The sequence below is a fragment of the Megalobrama amblycephala genome, linkage group LG7 (assembly GCF_018812025.1).
Source record: "Megalobrama amblycephala isolate DHTTF-2021 linkage group LG7, ASM1881202v1, whole genome shotgun sequence".
In the NCBI taxonomy this organism is placed as follows: domain Eukaryota; kingdom Metazoa; phylum Chordata; class Actinopteri; order Cypriniformes; family Xenocyprididae; genus Megalobrama; species Megalobrama amblycephala.
The window spans coordinates 54,133,301-54,150,483 of NC_063050.1; the positions used below are offsets into that span (position 1 = coordinate 54,133,301).

General features: G+C 37.2%; 1 protein-coding gene and 4 long non-coding RNA genes across 6 annotated transcripts in view; 2 read left to right on the forward strand and 3 right to left on the reverse strand.

The window, feature by feature from the left end:
- On the reverse strand, positions 1-2,051 carry LOC125272885. The gene is made up of 3 exons (XR_007185948.1): positions 1,885-2,051; positions 917-1,039; positions 1-672 (listed from the first exon to the last, which is right to left on the reverse strand). It is a non-coding gene; the product is annotated as an uncharacterized LOC125272885 (long non-coding RNA).
- LOC125272888 lies at positions 1,050-10,267 on the forward strand. Its single transcript, XR_007185951.1, has 3 exons — positions 1,050-1,493; positions 7,913-8,036; positions 10,135-10,267. It is a non-coding gene; the product is annotated as an uncharacterized LOC125272888 (long non-coding RNA).
- On the reverse strand, positions 4,294-4,717 carry LOC125272886. The gene is made up of 2 exons (XR_007185949.1): positions 4,465-4,717; positions 4,294-4,390 (listed from the first exon to the last, which is right to left on the reverse strand). It is a non-coding gene; the product is annotated as an uncharacterized LOC125272886 (long non-coding RNA).
- The window catches only part of LOC125272880 (urokinase plasminogen activator surface receptor-like), a 21,525-nt gene continuing 14,027 nt past the window's right edge, over positions 9,686-17,183 (reverse strand). Inside the window, exons 1-4 of one of the 2 annotated variants that reach the window (XR_007185947.1) lie at positions 12,686-12,805; positions 10,820-10,951; positions 10,497-10,604; positions 9,686-10,343 (exon numbers count right to left, since the gene is read on the reverse strand). Coding sequence is in view for 1 of the 2 variants with exons in the window: in XM_048198046.1 (XP_048054003.1) it covers positions 10,153-10,343; positions 10,497-10,604; positions 10,820-10,951 (431 nt within the window). In the remaining variant the exon portion in view is untranslated. Of the gene's footprint in view, positions 10,344-10,496; positions 10,605-10,819; positions 10,952-12,685; positions 12,806-17,183 lie in introns of those variants that run through there. The other variant, XM_048198046.1, reaches the window with a different exon arrangement.
- The window catches only part of LOC125272887, a 1,978-nt gene continuing 1,759 nt past the window's right edge, over positions 16,965-17,183 (forward strand). The window contains exon 1 of the long non-coding RNA XR_007185950.1: positions 16,965-17,075. This is a non-coding gene — a long non-coding RNA (uncharacterized LOC125272887). The remainder of the gene's footprint in view (positions 17,076-17,183) is intronic.

The window sequence follows — 17,183 nt, forward strand, 5'->3', positions numbered from 1 at the left end:
TTATTACAAAAAGTAGGTTTGTGGGATTGTGGAGCCTATCCCAAAACCCTGGACAGATGGCCAGTCCATCACGGACAAACTAAATAATACAACTTATGATTATTTTTGGGTTATTTCAGTTCATAATATTGCATCATTTCAGATCACATGAACAATTTTGCAGTCTTTCTGGATAAAATCTAAATATCTTAAATGTAAATGTGAGCAGTTTTGTATTATAGTCATGCATTTCAACCTTTTAAAACTTTACTAGTTGAACAACAAATTTCCAGTCACAGAAATAACCGAGAAAGATGTGTAATACAAACAGGTATGTAAATATTTTTATACAGCAGTTTAGCACACTCTTGTTCCTTAATTCTTTATTACATTCTATAATAACTTTTATTTTATGTATGGGAAATGTATAAATCTGTGAGCGCTGATGCAGTAGTTATCTTAATGTATTTTATTAAGATAACTACTGCATCAGCACTTTCAGTTCCTCAAACCAAAGAACAGCAGAGCAACAAACAAGCTTTATTCAGTAAATTAAATCAATTGTGTCTCATATTCAGTTTTTGTGCTGATCTTCACTGTAGAATCTGAAGTCTTGAATCTGGACTCACTGAAACAGGAAGTAGAAGAGCAGAGGAGAGAAGAGCAGGAGGAAGCTTCCCTTAAACACTCCATCTAATCAAGATTATGAAGAAATTATTTTTGATTAATGCTACTACTAATAATAATAGTTATTAAAATGGCATGTTTGTTGTTGATCAATTTCCTCACATTTTTTTAAAAACAATAAAAACTCTATATTATTGTATATTATTATTATTGTTTGTTTGAATTATTGAATGACTTGTATAAATCATTTCCTCATTTTATGTTACTGTAGGTCAAATCAAACTGCACACAGTCAAATGAGGACCAATACCTGCTGCATTGCAAAGGTCAGTGTCACAGCAGTGGAGAGACAACGTCCCTTCATCTATCTGATGGATCCCTGGTACACACTTATCTGCACACACTTTAGATGTGAAGAACACCTTAGAGGAACCTGCAAAAAAGACATAAACAGCCATATAATAAGACAAAACTATTCCAAGATTTGCAGTCATGTGAAGAGATCCACAAGTATACTTTCTCTCCAGCGGTACTTTCACTTTCAGTAAATTAGTACAGCCAGGGTTGCCAACTCTCACGCATCTGGCGTGACACTCACGCTTTCAGCATCAATCTCACGCTCTCACGCACACGCAAGAAATGTCACGCCAAAATCCATTTTTCTCCCCTCTCAATCCGTTACTTTCTGTTGATGACTAGATCACAGCGTTTTAATGACAGGAGAGGAGTTTAAGGCCCACAGCTGTTACATCTCCCTACAGTATTCTCTGATCGTTGATTGGCTGAAAACCTTGCACCTGATACGTCAGTTGCGTGTGAGAAGTTCAGAGAGAGTTCTGAACATAGGGTCGGAGTCGGCACGTGTGAAAGTTTGGAAGACAATCAAGGTAAGCAAATAATAAAATGGTGAGCCTTGTCACTACAGACGTAGCCTTGCCTAATCAGTCTGTGTGCCGAGACTAAGTTACAGACTTCAACTATAGTTGCAAATATTGTCTGACGTGCATTATGATGTGGGCTAGCGAAATTGCTCAATAAAAATAGTCTCATGTAGGGTCCGAAATTAACACCCGCCAAGCGCCAAATGCGGGTAGATTTTCCGTTTGGCGAGCAAATCTCAAAAGGCTATCCGCCACACTGGCGGGTTAATGTTCATACCAAAATATGAAATTTTTAGCGCGCACGAGCAGAGAGAGAGAGCCCCGGCCGCGCGCGCGCACTCAAGCGTCTTTGACAAAGCGGCCAGAGCTTCTTTGCAGCTCAAGTGTGTGTACGTACAGTTAACGCTCTATTTGTTGAGGGCGCTTAGGAAAAAGGATATGTGAAGCTCCTGCCACTGGAAGAAGCGGTCGCCGCCCATTTGTGGCCGCGCACCCATCAAAACCGCGCAGAACGTCTTCAGCACTCCCGGATCGTGCACACTCCGCCGCTGGCCAGTAGTGATGTGTCGTTCTTGAACGATTCGTTCATTTTGAACGAATCTTTTATGTGACTCGGGAAGAACGAGTCGTCTCGGGGGGTGATTCGTTCAGTCGCGCATGTGCAATATTCTACAGGTTCTGTACTGCTAGAAGTAGTTCACCTGATGATTCAATTGATTAGTTCATTTCATGAGTCTTTCGGGTTTTGAGTCGTTCCTTAATCACGTGACAGACCCATACACTATGCTGTGTGACCCAAGCACATTATATTTATTAGTAAATAACGTTAACTCTCCAGTTTTGTTTGAGTTTGTGTTACAACTGTTAAAGCTGAAGTTATCATAACCTTGATGTTTTAAACTAACATTAATAATTCAAATTCAAAATGTTATTTGCTTTTAATTTATGTCATTATGTCCTTTTTGAGCAATCTTCTTATATTAGACCAATATGTCAAGTCTGCCTATGAAAAGCAATTATTATAACAGCAAACTCAAAATTGGAGTAAAAATGAACAAACTAGGCTATAAATACTTTGTATTGTAGGCTTGGATTATTATATTATTATATAGCCTAGTGTTTATTTACAGATAGACAGTCAAAAAGATAAATTAATCAATATTTTATTTATAACAGGGCTTTATTTATTTATAATAACACACCACAGATCCTCAGTAACAAAAACAGTGACAGAAATGTCAGAAATAGCGTATGGGTCTGTTACGTGATTAAGGAAAGACTCAAAACCCGAAAGACTCATGAAGAGAACTAATCAATTCTCTTTCCGGCTCAGAATGCATTGGCTTAGTGTATGGGTCTGTCACGTGTTTAAGGAACGACTCAAAAACCCGAAAGACTCATGAAATGAACTAATGAATTCTCTTTGCAGCTCGGACTGCATTGGTTTAGCATGGGACTGCCTTAAACCCGAAGACTTGTCAGACAAGAGGTGAGGTGAGCTTAATCAGCTTGTCATAAACTGAAGACCCAGGTAATGAATTAATCATTTCTGAATCTTATAGCATTGTAGTTTTGTATTGTTTGTAGTGGGATCAACGTTTGCATAAGTAGTAGATGTGTTGGGGAAGTAACACGTAACATTTTAATTACATTTTGCTAAAATGAACGAAATGAACGAAATGACTCGAAAAAAGATTCGTTCATTTTGTTGAACGAGACTCAAAAGTCCGAGTCAGTAAAATGATCCGAACTTCCCATCACTACTGGCCAGGCCTCTTCTGCTTTACACACCATTCCCGTTATTTTCTCGAGAAAAGGAGTTTTCTCATAGCGTTTGCAACGCAATACTCGTTCCCTTATCTCTCAGGGAACCGAGGTTACGTAAGTAACCGAGTACGTTATATACGTTTTGTTATATAACAACCGATATGACAACTTTAGCACATTTATCAGCTATACATTCATTCAGTGTTTTCCATTAATGACCCTCTGCTGCCGCCTCCGTTTCATAATGAACTGAAAATTTAAAACATACGTTTGCCAACGAACTAAAATCGAAACTGTGATATGGCTTTGTGCCTTTATAAAACAGCAAAAGACAGTGATTAAGTATATATACAGTCTGTCTGTGCTGCGTGTTTTAAAGAGAAGTGAGCGCATTTGCGCACGCGATCAGCTGGTATTGTAAAAAAAAAGCATTGTAAAAAAAAAATGTTTGAACCCTTTTTAATGCCCAGGTACAAGTCAATGCTGTTTCTTTGTTCAATTTGCACACTGTACATGGGTTGAAGCTCTTAATTTTGAGTTTCCATAGTGGACCAGATTGATGCATTTAACCTTAAAATGTACAAAAATTTCTTCTGGGGGGGCATGCCCCCGGACCCCCCTAGCAGAGGTACATCCAACAAAGTTTTACAAATTACAGTGTCAAATAATGTACATTTTCTGAACAAGAATAGGACAACAAAAGCTCCTTTCATGTCAGTAAAGCTATTAATAGAAAATTGAAATGTCTTTGGACAAATATAGATTTGGGCTAAGGCCCGAATGTTTACAATGTCTGGCTCCGCCCCTGTCAGGTAACAAAACTGACAAAAAATAAAATAATTTCACCCCAATGATACTAAGTAAACATGGACTGACATTGATTTTTAAAATTAGGGTTACCAAACATTTTCTCCACGCACATGCGCAAACTGAAATTTTTACAAAGTCTCACTCCAGCCAAAGTCCCAAAGTTGGCAACCCTGGTACAGCAGATTTCCACTTCACACTGGACTTACCAACAGTTTGTTCCAGTACACTCCTCGCACATTTAGAATATCCAACTGGACATGTCTCCACTTTTGCTTTACAGGAACCCGTCGAATTAGGTAAGCACGAGTAACACCTGAGAGAATTTCCTTAAAAACAGAGAGAGACATTCAGTGATCTCTGTGTACCAAATAATACATTAAATACTTGCTGTTTTTTGTACCTCCAGTGAGAAAAATGAAAAGAAGAACGACAGAGACTCTCAGATCCATCGTGTGTCAGGAACAGAATGAAATCACAATACTTCCATTCCTTTTATATCCAGAGATGTATAGTAACGAAGTAGAACTACTTCACTACTGTACTTAAGTACTAAAAGGCGGTATCTGTACTTTACTAGAGTATTATTTTTTTCTCCTACTTCCACTTTTACTTCAGTACATATTTTCGATGAGTTTAATACTTTTACTCAGATATTTTTTTATGTGCTACATCGTTACTCCCCACTGAGCAAATTATGTCCAGAAGACGTCTTTTTGAGGTCTTGTCTCAGGTTGAAAAGACGTCCACTGAGGGGCCAGAATGAAAGTTTTTATGACGTCTTTTTTTGACGTCTTCTGGACATCCGATATAGACGAACACGCAGAATCACCAAAGGAGAAAAATCACAATTTTTAAGCCACCATCGTGGAGATGAGTGTTTGCTTTAGTTGGGCTCTTGACCCTTGCCTTATTAATATTAGAGTTTGTTTGGGCAGTTAACTGAGTCATAACAGCCGGACAAGTAAAGAGAAATGATCAGGTGTTGGTTATGGTCTCACATAACCATTAATTGACCTGAATCACTGAACTCATGAAGAGCCCAATCTCTGAGTTAGATTTACATTATTGATCACAGCAGAACTGTGATTCTACAGCAGAAGATCAGCTTTTACAATATGATTCAAATGATTTCAGAAAAGGTGTGTTGAACAAAAAAAAAAGTATTAATTTTAGGCACACACAGACATCAAGAATCAGCCCGTGAATCTCAACAGTGGTGGCCATCAAAAAGCATGTTGCAGTGCATTCTGGGAGCCACCAATCAAAATTCATCCATGGCTCCCATCATGCATTGCTGCATGAATAAATTATGAGCTTAATTGTCTTAGTAATGTAACGAATGTAGCGGTTCGTACAGTTATTAATCAATTTATGGATGAAATATGAATATAATAATTAAAGCCTTATGAATAAATTATGATTCATATATCGACCCAACGGGGAATTAAACATATATTGTGAATTAATTACCACGAATTATAATCAATTACATATATGTTTAGTTCTGGTTTACTAATTATTTAGAGAAACTGTTGGTTTGTCCAGCAAACTGCAGCTCCTCAGAATGTTATAAAATATTAGGAACGGAGTTATTCTCTGGCCAATGAGAATAAATTCCTATTATAGCATCAAAGCATAAAACGATCGAAAAACGTTAAAGTGACTTGGTCTTTAGTTGAAAGAACAACCAGAACAATCGAGCATGAATTAAGTGTTTAATATATGCAGCTATGACTGAGATTATATGTCTAAAATATATACAGAAGGTATACACATATATATACACAAGAGTGAAAATGAAGAAAAGACAGGAAAAGAAAGATGATCAAAGAATGGCAAATTACACAGTCAAACCTTTTTGAGAGAGCCAGCACAGAAATCAGTTTAAACAAATTTCAGGTAAATTATAATACTTGCTTATTGGTTCAAGTCCGTGTGTAGCAGTTTCAATGCGCCTGGCTGGGTTGGTCCTTTCCGAGAGGGTTTCTCCGGCGGGGTTTTCAAAAGAGGTTTAAACTGAAGAGTAACTTAGTCGAAGAGAGAGAAGAGAGAGAGAGTCTAAGGAAGTGGTCCTCCTGAGCTGCGCGCGTGGTTGGGAAGCGCGGTCACCTGAGGCGTCCGGAGAGACGTGCACGAGACGATCAGGAGAACACCGGGAGAACCAAGGAGAAGGTGTGTGTCGTTGTTTTTATGGAAACCCAAGCTAACACACCTCCTGAATTGTAGCGGCCAATAGAGGCGCAGCACTATTTGGCGGGCAAAGTTCCTTGGTTTGGTCTCCTAGATGAATTTGCATACTTAATGGCTATCAGACCGGATTTCGAGATCGAGTGCTTTCTTCACAGTATCATTAAACACATAGAAAAATGCATATGTCAGCCATGTGACCCACCTCAGTGAATAGCTCGAGTCCGGAGCTTTACGGGGAGATCAAACTCGACAGATCAGAAAGGCATAGACAAGAAGTTATGGTTTACAGACAGGATTCCCCTATTAAAATGCACACTAGCACAAATACACTCATTTAAACACTAGGAAACATGCATAGGCTCTAAAATATATCATGTATATATTCCAGCATAGTGGTAGTTCACATATACAGTTAAAAATGTATGATTGTGTGTTTCTGTATGTGTCTGTGTGTGTGTTTTTGTGTGTCCCTGTGTGTGTGGGGTGTTGGAATGTGGATCTGGTCAGTCTCTGGGGGGGGTGCTCCTTTTGAAGTCACCAAAGTGAGGAAGTTGCACTTTCTGTTTACCCTCGCAGGCCCACAAAAGTGTCAAGTGGGCTCATCTTTGGCAGATCTGTTCAGAGCCGGGATGGTTTTACAACCCAGTCCAGCATGCTAAAAGCGTTCTGAACATTCCAAAGTTTATTGATTATCCTGATACGTGTGCATACGCTACAGTAATTTCCTTTATTCTCATATTTTATTTTGTTCTGTTTATGTGACTTTTTAGTAGCTTGTTTTCTAATGTTCAGAGTTGATCTGTTGATCAGAATATGTTGCTTGTCACCGTCATTGAGATTCACAGGCTGATTCTTGATGTCTGTGTGTGCCTAAGAGAAATAAAATTTTATCATGTGAAATCCTTCAGATTATATTGATAAAGCTGATCTTCTGCTGTAGAATCACAGTTCTGCTGGAATCAATAACGTAAATCTAATTCAGAGATTGGGCTCTTCATGAGTTCAGTGATTCAGGTCAAATAATGATTATGTGAAAACATAATCAACACCTGATCATTTCTCTTTGCTTGTCTGGTTATGACTCAGTTAACTACCCAAACAAACTAATATTAATAAGGCAAGGGTCAACTAAAGCAAACACTCATCTCCACGATGGTGGCTTAAAAATTGTGATTTTTCTCCTTTGGTGATTCTGCGTGTTCGTCTATATCGGATGTCCAGAAGACGTCAAAAAAAGACGTCATAAAAACTTTCATTCTGGCCCCTCAGTGGACGTCTTTTCAACCTGAGACAAGACCTCAAAAAGACGTCTTCTGGACGTAATTTGCTCAGTGGGATGTTAAAGAATGATTTCTATCACATTTTAACTTCCCCTGGGGCCAGTAGCAACATTTGACTTTGTCTATTCAAGTATAAATTGTGTAGACTACACGTGTTGCAGCAGTGTGGGTGAGTAGCTGACAGATGTGGGTATATTTTATTAAACTGTTGGCTTTCCAATACAGTCTGATGATCTGCTGCCATCTGGTGGTAAATAATGGTAAATGTAGTTTTAAAATGTATTAAAATTTTACAACATTTTGTAAATGTTCCAAAAAGAAAAAAGCAAGTCTGGAGTTAACATTAATTTATCATTAATTAAATTTTTGATCTTTTAGCTGTCACCTGTTTACTTTGTGAGAAGATGCAATGGAATGAAAGCCTGTTGACTGAATCATTCAGCCAGCGTGAGTGAACCGATCATCTCTCCCACGGCACGAAAACACGGATGAACATCGGAAGGTATGCTGAAAGACACTGTACTTCATAATATTTATCATCTCTCTTGTAATCGAGACATTAACAAAGACATTTTCATCATGTTAGACATAAGATTAATGAATGTATACATATTGTAAATGACTTTAATAAACTTACTTTTCCTGATATAACCTTCAGTAAATTCAATTAAAGGGTTTGAAATGAAAGGGTTTGTTCACCCAAAAATGAAAATCCAGTCATTAATTACTTATTTTTGGCCAGCTCCTGCGTCAGCATCATACTCATGCGTCGTGCTGATCACGTGAACAGCGTTGGGGCGTTGACTAACCTGGAAGCACTGAACGTAAATAACGTATGAGAATGACACAGAAGAGAAGATATTGAATAAAATCATTATTTTTGTTTTTGATCACAAAAAGTGTTCTCGCCGCTTCATAAAATTAAAGTTGAACCACTGCAGTCACGTGGACTATTTTAAATCTTTACCTGTCTGGACCTTGAAAGTTTTGGTTAAATTGCACAAAAATATCCTAATTTGTGTTCCAAAGATGAACGAAGGTCTTAAGGGTGTGGAACGACATGAGGGTGAGTAATTAAAGACAGAATTTTCATTTTTGGGTGAACTAACCCTTTCATTTCTTTTCGACTGGATGACATGGGGGTGAGTAAATTATCAAGAAATGTTAATTCTTAAGTGAACTAATCCTTTAAGCTAGTCCAACACCGAGTGTTTGATGATGCAATTCTTTGAAATGATTATTTGCATTTTATTACTTTTTGTTTAATTTTGGGGATAACTCTGATGTTTTCTTGTGGTATTTCTTGTCGAAGGTATCATGCAGTATTATAGAAGAGGACACAGTAAGCAAGGCTGATTTTATGCTGAGTTTACTTTTTTCCCGTCGAGGGAAAAAACTGAGTTTAAGTATTTATAAGAAAGTTTCTCTTAATTCTTAAAGAACCATAGTTTTTACTCAGTTGTGGTGAAAAGAAGCTTCTATAATATGATTTTAACTAAATTAGAAAGCTGAGACTTTTCCAGTAACTCAATAAAACAAAAATGTGTTTCTGGGTCAAAATGACTCAAAATGAGCAAGTTCATTATTGTGAAATTTTTTCAATATTTCGACAGACATATTCAGGGTTTCTTTTAGCTCTTTCAGGGAGTTTAACGTGAGTTCAGGGCATCCTCTCACTTGGTACATTACAATAAAAAAAAGTAAAAAAAAAAAAAAAAAAAAAAAAAAAAAGTATTGTAGGAGCCATTTGTAGTATTGTAAATTTTTTGTTGTCCACTGAGGTGCGCTGTGACTCAATATAATCAGAACACCTGGTAACAAGTGTGCTTGTTGGTAATTTGGAAGCACAGTTTTTGACCAGGGTAGCTTGCAAGAAGGTGGAATATTATGGATGATTGTTTCCCACAGAACAAAAATTTTAAAAAGACAAAGTCAGAATTGCGAGATATAAACTCACAATTCTGCCTTTTTTTTCTTGCAATTATGAGTTTATATCTCGAAATTCTGACTTTATAAATAACAATTGCAACTTTATTACATGCAATTCTGAGATTTAAAAAAAAAAAAAAAAAAAAAAAAAATTGTGAAATTAAAGTCACCTTTACCTTTTTTATTAGGTGTCATCAACATCAAGGAATGAGACACAGGAAGTGGATTTAAGGCAATGTTTATTCATTGGAACAAAAGAAAGACATTGTTTGCTTCTATGGACTCTGTACACATGAAAAACTTGCTCACTCCTGTTATCAAAGACAAATGCTTAAAGAAAAGCCATAACAATTATTAATAGAGCTCAAACTATCAAATTGCTATTTATTGTCAGATATAATAATCAACACTCAAACAAAAACTGAGTAATATACAAAACTTTTAATTGCATGATGTGCATGAGGTAAAATGATAAACATTTACAAAGTATTTGTAAAATTTTATCATAATATCTGTTTATTTCTCTTGTTGCATTTGTGATATTTAACTGAACAGGAAAATCCTGATATTGAGAACACAATTATTGTTTTACAAAAAAATGTATTGAATCAATAAAGAAATAATTCTAATATTTTCCTCTGATAGATGATTTGATATATGTATTATTGTAGGATGAAGAGCTGCTGGATTCAGTGCAGCAGGAAGTAGGAGAGCAGAGAACAGCAGAGGAACAGGAAGCTCTGGGAGACACTCTGAGCACCGTTACACAGGTTCCCCTCACAACATGAGAAGCTCCCAAAATCACTAACTGATGCTGTGGTGCCACAAATAGATTTAGATGCACAGCCTTTTACAGAAACTGACTGGCCTCCAGAAGTCGCTGATGAAAAGGGGAAAAAAAAAAAAAAAAAAAAAAAAAAAAAAGTTGATTCAGTCTAAGCTGGACATTGGTATATGTGATCTGTGTCAAATGTTTAAACCTAAGAGTTTAAAAGATCATGACTTTAATCTTTGTTCTTTTCCAGATTCTCACCTGTTGCTGTAATGCAGCGGTCTTCATCCCCAAAACAGTTCAAAATGTTTGAGCAGCTCTGAACATCACAGGTGTAACATGTCTTTCCATTGGGGACATTAGAGGGATCTACAGGGAGGAAAACAAGTATTATTTGAATTTAATTTTCTGTATAAAATATAGCATCTAATGAAACAACACTCCTTTAGCTGCTCCATTCAATCTGTTCATGACAGAAAGTCACACCCTGCGTTTTATTTTCTGATTGAATGTCATTTGGAAGTAAAATGAGTGTTGACTTTAAAGAAGATAGTTATTTGCACATGATCATTGAAGGACAATACCTGGAGCATCTTGGAGGTTACACTGATCTGTGTTACAGCAGGAAATAGTCGACTTTAAAGTGCCTATGTTCAGGGACCCACTTTGACAGGCAGGAGCACAATCTTTAATCTTCACTTTAGCACTAATGCCACCTAAAAACATGAATGATACAGGAAAGACCAGTTAAACTGCACAGTATTTTGATGGAAAATTTAATTATAAATATGACAAATATGTTGCATTTTTCTCATTTCAAACATTTTTTATATACAAAATCATAATCTGAGAGAAAACGATTAAATATCAGAAATATATGTAGAATATTCTGTTTTTGAAATTGTAAATTCCACCATAAAAACGCAACCCAGTCTCATATGAAAACGTATCCTGACTACGTTGGTCCAAAGTGCAAAACGTAGAGGGGTTACAATAATGGCCCTTAAATTGTATGACTGTTACATTTTTTTTCCCTATTGTTTTGCGTCCAAGTCACGTGACTTTAGAGAGCCCGGCCGTGAGAACAAAAAACATGGCGAACGTTTCTCTACTTTTTAGTGAAAAAAAAACAATATTTTGAGTTAGTTTCTGCATAAAAATAAGTTTTGATTACATTTTTAGCGAGAAATATATATTTTATTTTCATAATATTCACTCAGTGAATGTACATAATCACTCGCTTGCGCGTTGTTGCAAAGATTTTTCAGATCTCGCCAGAATAATGTGAAACTGCTACGTTTTGGTTGCTATGGACAATATTTTTATTTTCTGCTTCAAAATAAGGTTTGATTACATTTTTAGCGAGAAATATATATTCTATTTTCATAATATTCACTCAGTGAATGTACATAATCACTCGCTTGTGCGTTGTTGCAAAGATTTTCAGATCTCGCCAGAATAATGTGAAACTGCTACGTTTTGGTTGCTATGGACAATATTTTGAGTTAGTTTCTGCATCAAAATAAGGTTTGATTACATTTTTAACGAGAAATATATATTCTATTTTCATAATATTCACTCAGTGAATGTACATAATCACTCGCTTGCGCGTTGTTGCAAAGATTTTTCTGATCTCGCCAGAATAATGTGAAACTGCTACGTTTTGGTTGCTGGACAATATTTTTATTTTCTGCATCAAAATAAGGTTTGATTACATTTTTAGCGAGAAATATATATTCTATTTTCATAATATTCACTCAGTGAATGTACATAATCACTCGCTTGCGCGTTGTTGCAAAGATTTTTCAGATCTCGCCAGAATAATGTGAAACTGCTACGTTTTGGTTGCTATGGACAATATTTTTATTTTCTGCATCAAAATAAGGTTTGATTACATTTTTAGCGAGAAATATATATTCTATTTTCATAATATTCACTCAGTGAATGTACATAATCACTCGCTTGCGCGTTGTTGCAAAGATTTTTCAGATCTCGCCAGAATAATGTGAAACTGCTACGTTTTGGTTGCTATGGACAATATTTTTATTTTCTGCATCAAAATAAGGTTTGATTACATTTTTAGCGAGAAATATATATTCTATTTTCATAATATTCACTCAGTGAATGTACATAATCACTCGCTTGTGCGTTGTTGCAAAGATTTTTCAGATCTCGCCAGAATAATGTGAAACTGCTACGTTTTGGTTGCTATGGACAATATTTTTATTTTCTGCATCAAAATAAGGTTTGATTACATTTTTAGCGAGAAATATATATTCTATTTTCATAATATTCACTCAGTGAATGTACATAATCACTCGCTTGCGCGTTGTTGCAAAGATTTTTCAGATCTCGCCAGAATAATGTGAAACTGCTACGTTTTGGTTGCTATGGACGCTACTATCGCCTAAACATAGCTGTGGCCCCAGATTCCACATACTCTTCCTTACAATTTCGCTCCGTCTGACGGATCAAACCCCTGTCTACTGTATGCGTTGTGTCTGAGGTTGATTTGCTGATCAACACATCAATCCGTGGCAACGGGTGAAACTAATGTTGATAAGTTACGATCAGTGGTTTTAATGTTGACATCTACCGGAACTTCCGTGCATTTAACTTCCTGTCTGGTGCGAGCTCATTGACGGGATTTGGCGCGTAAAGGCCCCACGAAAAAGGAAAAGCAGGAAAAGTTAAACAAGGATGAAAAGGAAGCGTGGAAAAATGAATAATCTTGACCCCGAGGATGCCATATACCTGGTTGATGCGTTCCTGGATGAGTACAAGGTAAATAACATTATTTCAGTAGTGGAAAAAGCATACTAATTGCATGTCAATTACAAGGTCTAAGACCATAATAGACTAGAGGTATAGCAGGGAAGAAGTATCAAGGTGCAAAACTGCAACACTCCAAATGAAAATTGTGCAATTATACAGTTCAATGTACTGTACCTTTATTCAAATGAAAGCTATAGTGCTGAGCTGAGTTCACATGTTAGAGCCAGTCAGAGTTTAATTCAATATTCTATTTATCTTTTTTTTTTTCTATTTTCTAACAGGTTTTCTAGATCTGTCTCTGCAGTACAGGACCACAACCGTTAGACTGAATTTTTACAATCCAATATTATAACATTAGTTTTATAATGAGATGTTTATAGGTGGTGATAACCTTGGTGGGTGGTGGTTTATTCTGTGGCTAAATTGTTTATGTAGGTGGATCAGCATGGACAATCTAAAGGAGACTCAAAAAAATCCTCAAAGCTTTGTGTTTGGATTGACGAAGACAAAGATGGACAACCTCGGCCAAAAAGACATAGAGCTGGGGAGAAACGGAAGCGAGATTCTGCGACTGGTTGTTTTTTTGTTTTGTTTTTTTTCATCATTAGTTGCATTCATTATTAATTGAGCAAGTTCTGAATGGATAAATTATATTTTTGCCGTTTCAGCAAGCATTAAAACCGTGTCCTGTGCGCCGTCTACCAGAACAGCTGAAGACTCTGTAATCATCGAAAATTTAGGTTTTTTTCCCCTTAATACTTGTTTCCTCAATTGTTATGTGGTAATTGCCCAGATTTACCGTTGCCTTCTTCATTTTCATTTTCAGACTCTCTCATTCAAGATGTCAGAGACCTCTTGGGCAGTGGTGCTGAACAACCTTGTCCCTCAGACTGGAGGAACAGGCAAACTACCTCTTTGGAGAGTTGGACAGTTATGAGGCCCTTCATGCTGAATAATATGCTATCTTCTGAGAAGCCCAAGGAGGGGGTTTGCCATCATTGTGGACACAAGGCTGCAGTAGTGATGTGTAGGGACTGTTTACCACGATCACTCTACTGCACAGCTTGTGACTTTTCTACACATGAGGCCCTGGTGCTTCATAACAGAGCATCCATGGTGGAGGGGTTCTTCAGAAACCTGCCGCCATCTACTTTTGTTCAGGAGGACGAGGGAGGAAAATTCTCCTATAATGAAAAAGGTAGATTTAAAGTTTCAGGTTATAAAGGCTGTTTTACATTTTACACAAACCATCGTTTACTTCAACAAACATGCTGGATGAAGTTTTGTTTGATAGAAACAACACCCTCTCTGTTGAGTTTTTTTGTTTCATTTACTCTTAATATCTAAACTAATTCTGCTTTTTAGATTGCATGTTACCAATCATTCCTCTGTGCTGCGACTGCTCCACTGGGCAAACAAGCTTTTCAAAGGGAAAGCAAGTTATTTTAATTGGAATGAATGGTAACATTGTTTTTATTATTTCTTCATATTGTGTTTTTTGTTTCTTGTGAACAAGAGATAATTGGGTTTTTTTCTGAAATTTCAGGAAGATACAACCTCTTTCTTCCATCAATAAACTGTTCCTGTGGAAAAACCTTGCCAGTGACCATAAGTGATCTGGTTGAAAGTGGTTACTGGCCAGCGACTGTCAATTTTGAGACCTTGTACATGGTGGACTTGTTCACCACGTATGAGGATCTAAAAATCACTGCCCCAGGGATGTCGAGACAAGCTTTTGTCAGCATGCTTGAGTGTCGCACAAAACTCTTCGGGCGAGTGAGTGGACTCCTCATTTAAGTTATCTTGTTTGGATCACCTTTTAAATAATGGATTAATTGTTAGGACTTGTTCTTACAAAGTTTTCAGAAGTTTTCAAAGTTTCAGCACATATTTCTTGACAGAGCCCTTTCTTTGTCATGACCACGGTCTAAAGCCAATCTTTGAAACAGTTACTTACTGTTTTTTTCTTTTTTGCTCTAAGAGTGGTAAGATATGTGGGACACAATGCAGAGGGCCCTCCTCGAATGGGCCTATGCCAAATTTGAGGTTGACAAGCTGTCTCAGGTCCAGCATTTTCAGTGCCCTGCATGCACACCCTCCATGTTGGCAGTTGCAGTGGATGGGAACCGCAAATTATATCGTTTCAAAAGCGAACCAGGGTGTGTAACATTCATTTACAAAGAAATGCTAGTAAGCCACAATTACTTTTGTACAGTACTTTTGTACAGTAAATTTACCACATCTATATATTTCTTTCAAACCTGATGGTTTTTTTGATGGAGTCTTTTTGGCCAATGATGCTGAGGTGTCCTCCTTTGTTGATTACATCCATGGAACAACTGGACATAAGCTAAATTTATATTTCTTCATGTGTAACACCACAGTTTAAATTTTTTACTGCTTGCTATGCCAAATGCCATTATACTATGATTTACAGCTTATTTTGTAAAATGTAACTTTGTAAATGTCTGTATTTGCCCTCATCTGTTTAAGAATCCAGGGAAAGGGAGATGTGGTGCGGGTTTCAGCACGAGAGTCGCTAACAAGTGTAGCGTATGCACACGTATCAGGATAATCAATAAACTTTGGAATGTTCAGAACGCTTTTTAGCATGCTGGACTGGGTTGTAAAACCATCCCGGCTCTGAACAGATCTGCCAAAGATGAGCCCACTTGACACTTTTGTGGACCTGCGAGGGTAAACAGAAAGGCAACTTCCTCACTTTGGTGACTTCAAAAGGAGCACCCCCCCCCAGAGACTGACCAGTTTCCACATTGGCCAATGATGCTGAGGTGTCCTCTAGTGTGCTTTGTTGATTACATCCATGGAACAACTGGACATGTGTAAGCTAAATTTATATTTATATTTATAGGAGACCAAACAAAGTGTAACACCACAGGAGGTGTGTTAGTTTAAAGACAACGACACAAACTGGCTCTCTTCTTCTTCTCCTTTGTCTTTTTTACGACGCCTCATGCTTGCTAGATTTTTCCCCAAAATTGAAACATTGAAAGGACCAACCCAGCCAGGCGCATTTGGTTTGCATCAAATGCCATTTCTGTGCTGGCTCTTCCCAAAAATACTATGATTTACAGCTTATTTTGTAAAATGTGTAACTTTGTAAATTTTAGACGTATAATCTCTGTAGTCGTAGCTGCATATATTAAACACTTAATTCATGCTCGATTGTTCTGTTGTTCTTTCAACTGAAGACCAAGTCACTTTAACGTTTTTCGATCGCTTTATGCTAACAGCAAGTTATTTTCATGGCCAGAGAATAACTCCGTTTATAATATTCTGTGAGGGACTTAGTTTGCTGGACAAACGAACAGTTTCTCTAAATAATTATTAAACCAGAACTAATCATATATGTAATTGATTATAATTCGTTGTAATTGATTCACAATATATGTTTAATTCCCGTTGGGTCGATATATGATAATTTATTCATAACCTTATGAATTATTATATTCATATTTCATCCATAAATTGATTAATAACTGTACGAACCGCTACATTCGTTACACAAGTCTGCAAGCAAACTAGACGAGGAAGGTGTTGAAGTTGCTGTCTGCCGCCATGGGGTTTTGCTGAAGGGACTGAATATGTTCCGTGGAGAAATATTTGCATACCCATTATATCTCCAGAAACAGCTAGCCTCACAGAACGTCCAGTTTTTTTGCTCCGATGTGGTCTGCAAATATTGGCCATATCTGCAGAAAGTTGTGGACCACTGTCCAGAGTTGGAGGACTTGATGAACATGCGCCCATTTCTCTCCATCATGCATGCAAAAGCGCATTCATGGATGTGTGAGGTAATAATGACTATTAGATGCATTTTTTACCATTTGCACCACACATTATGATTGTCTGTCCTCTGCCACTTCTTGTTGTTTTCCAAATCATAACATTTCATGTAAATGTGTTTTACAGTTAAAATGGGGGGGGGGGGGGGGGGGGGGCGTAATCAAGTAGGAGCTGGAACAACAATCGGGGAGGAGGTTGAACAGGTTAACAGCTTCCTCTCTCGAGCAGCCATATGTTCCAAGTACATGTCAAAAGCCGGTAAGCATTTTTCATGTATAGTGGTGTCCAAATTGAGACCAAGAGGTTTGAACACTGATGCCCAGCCTTTACATTTTAGAGTTCCATGCATAGGTGCTCCCTTAGAAA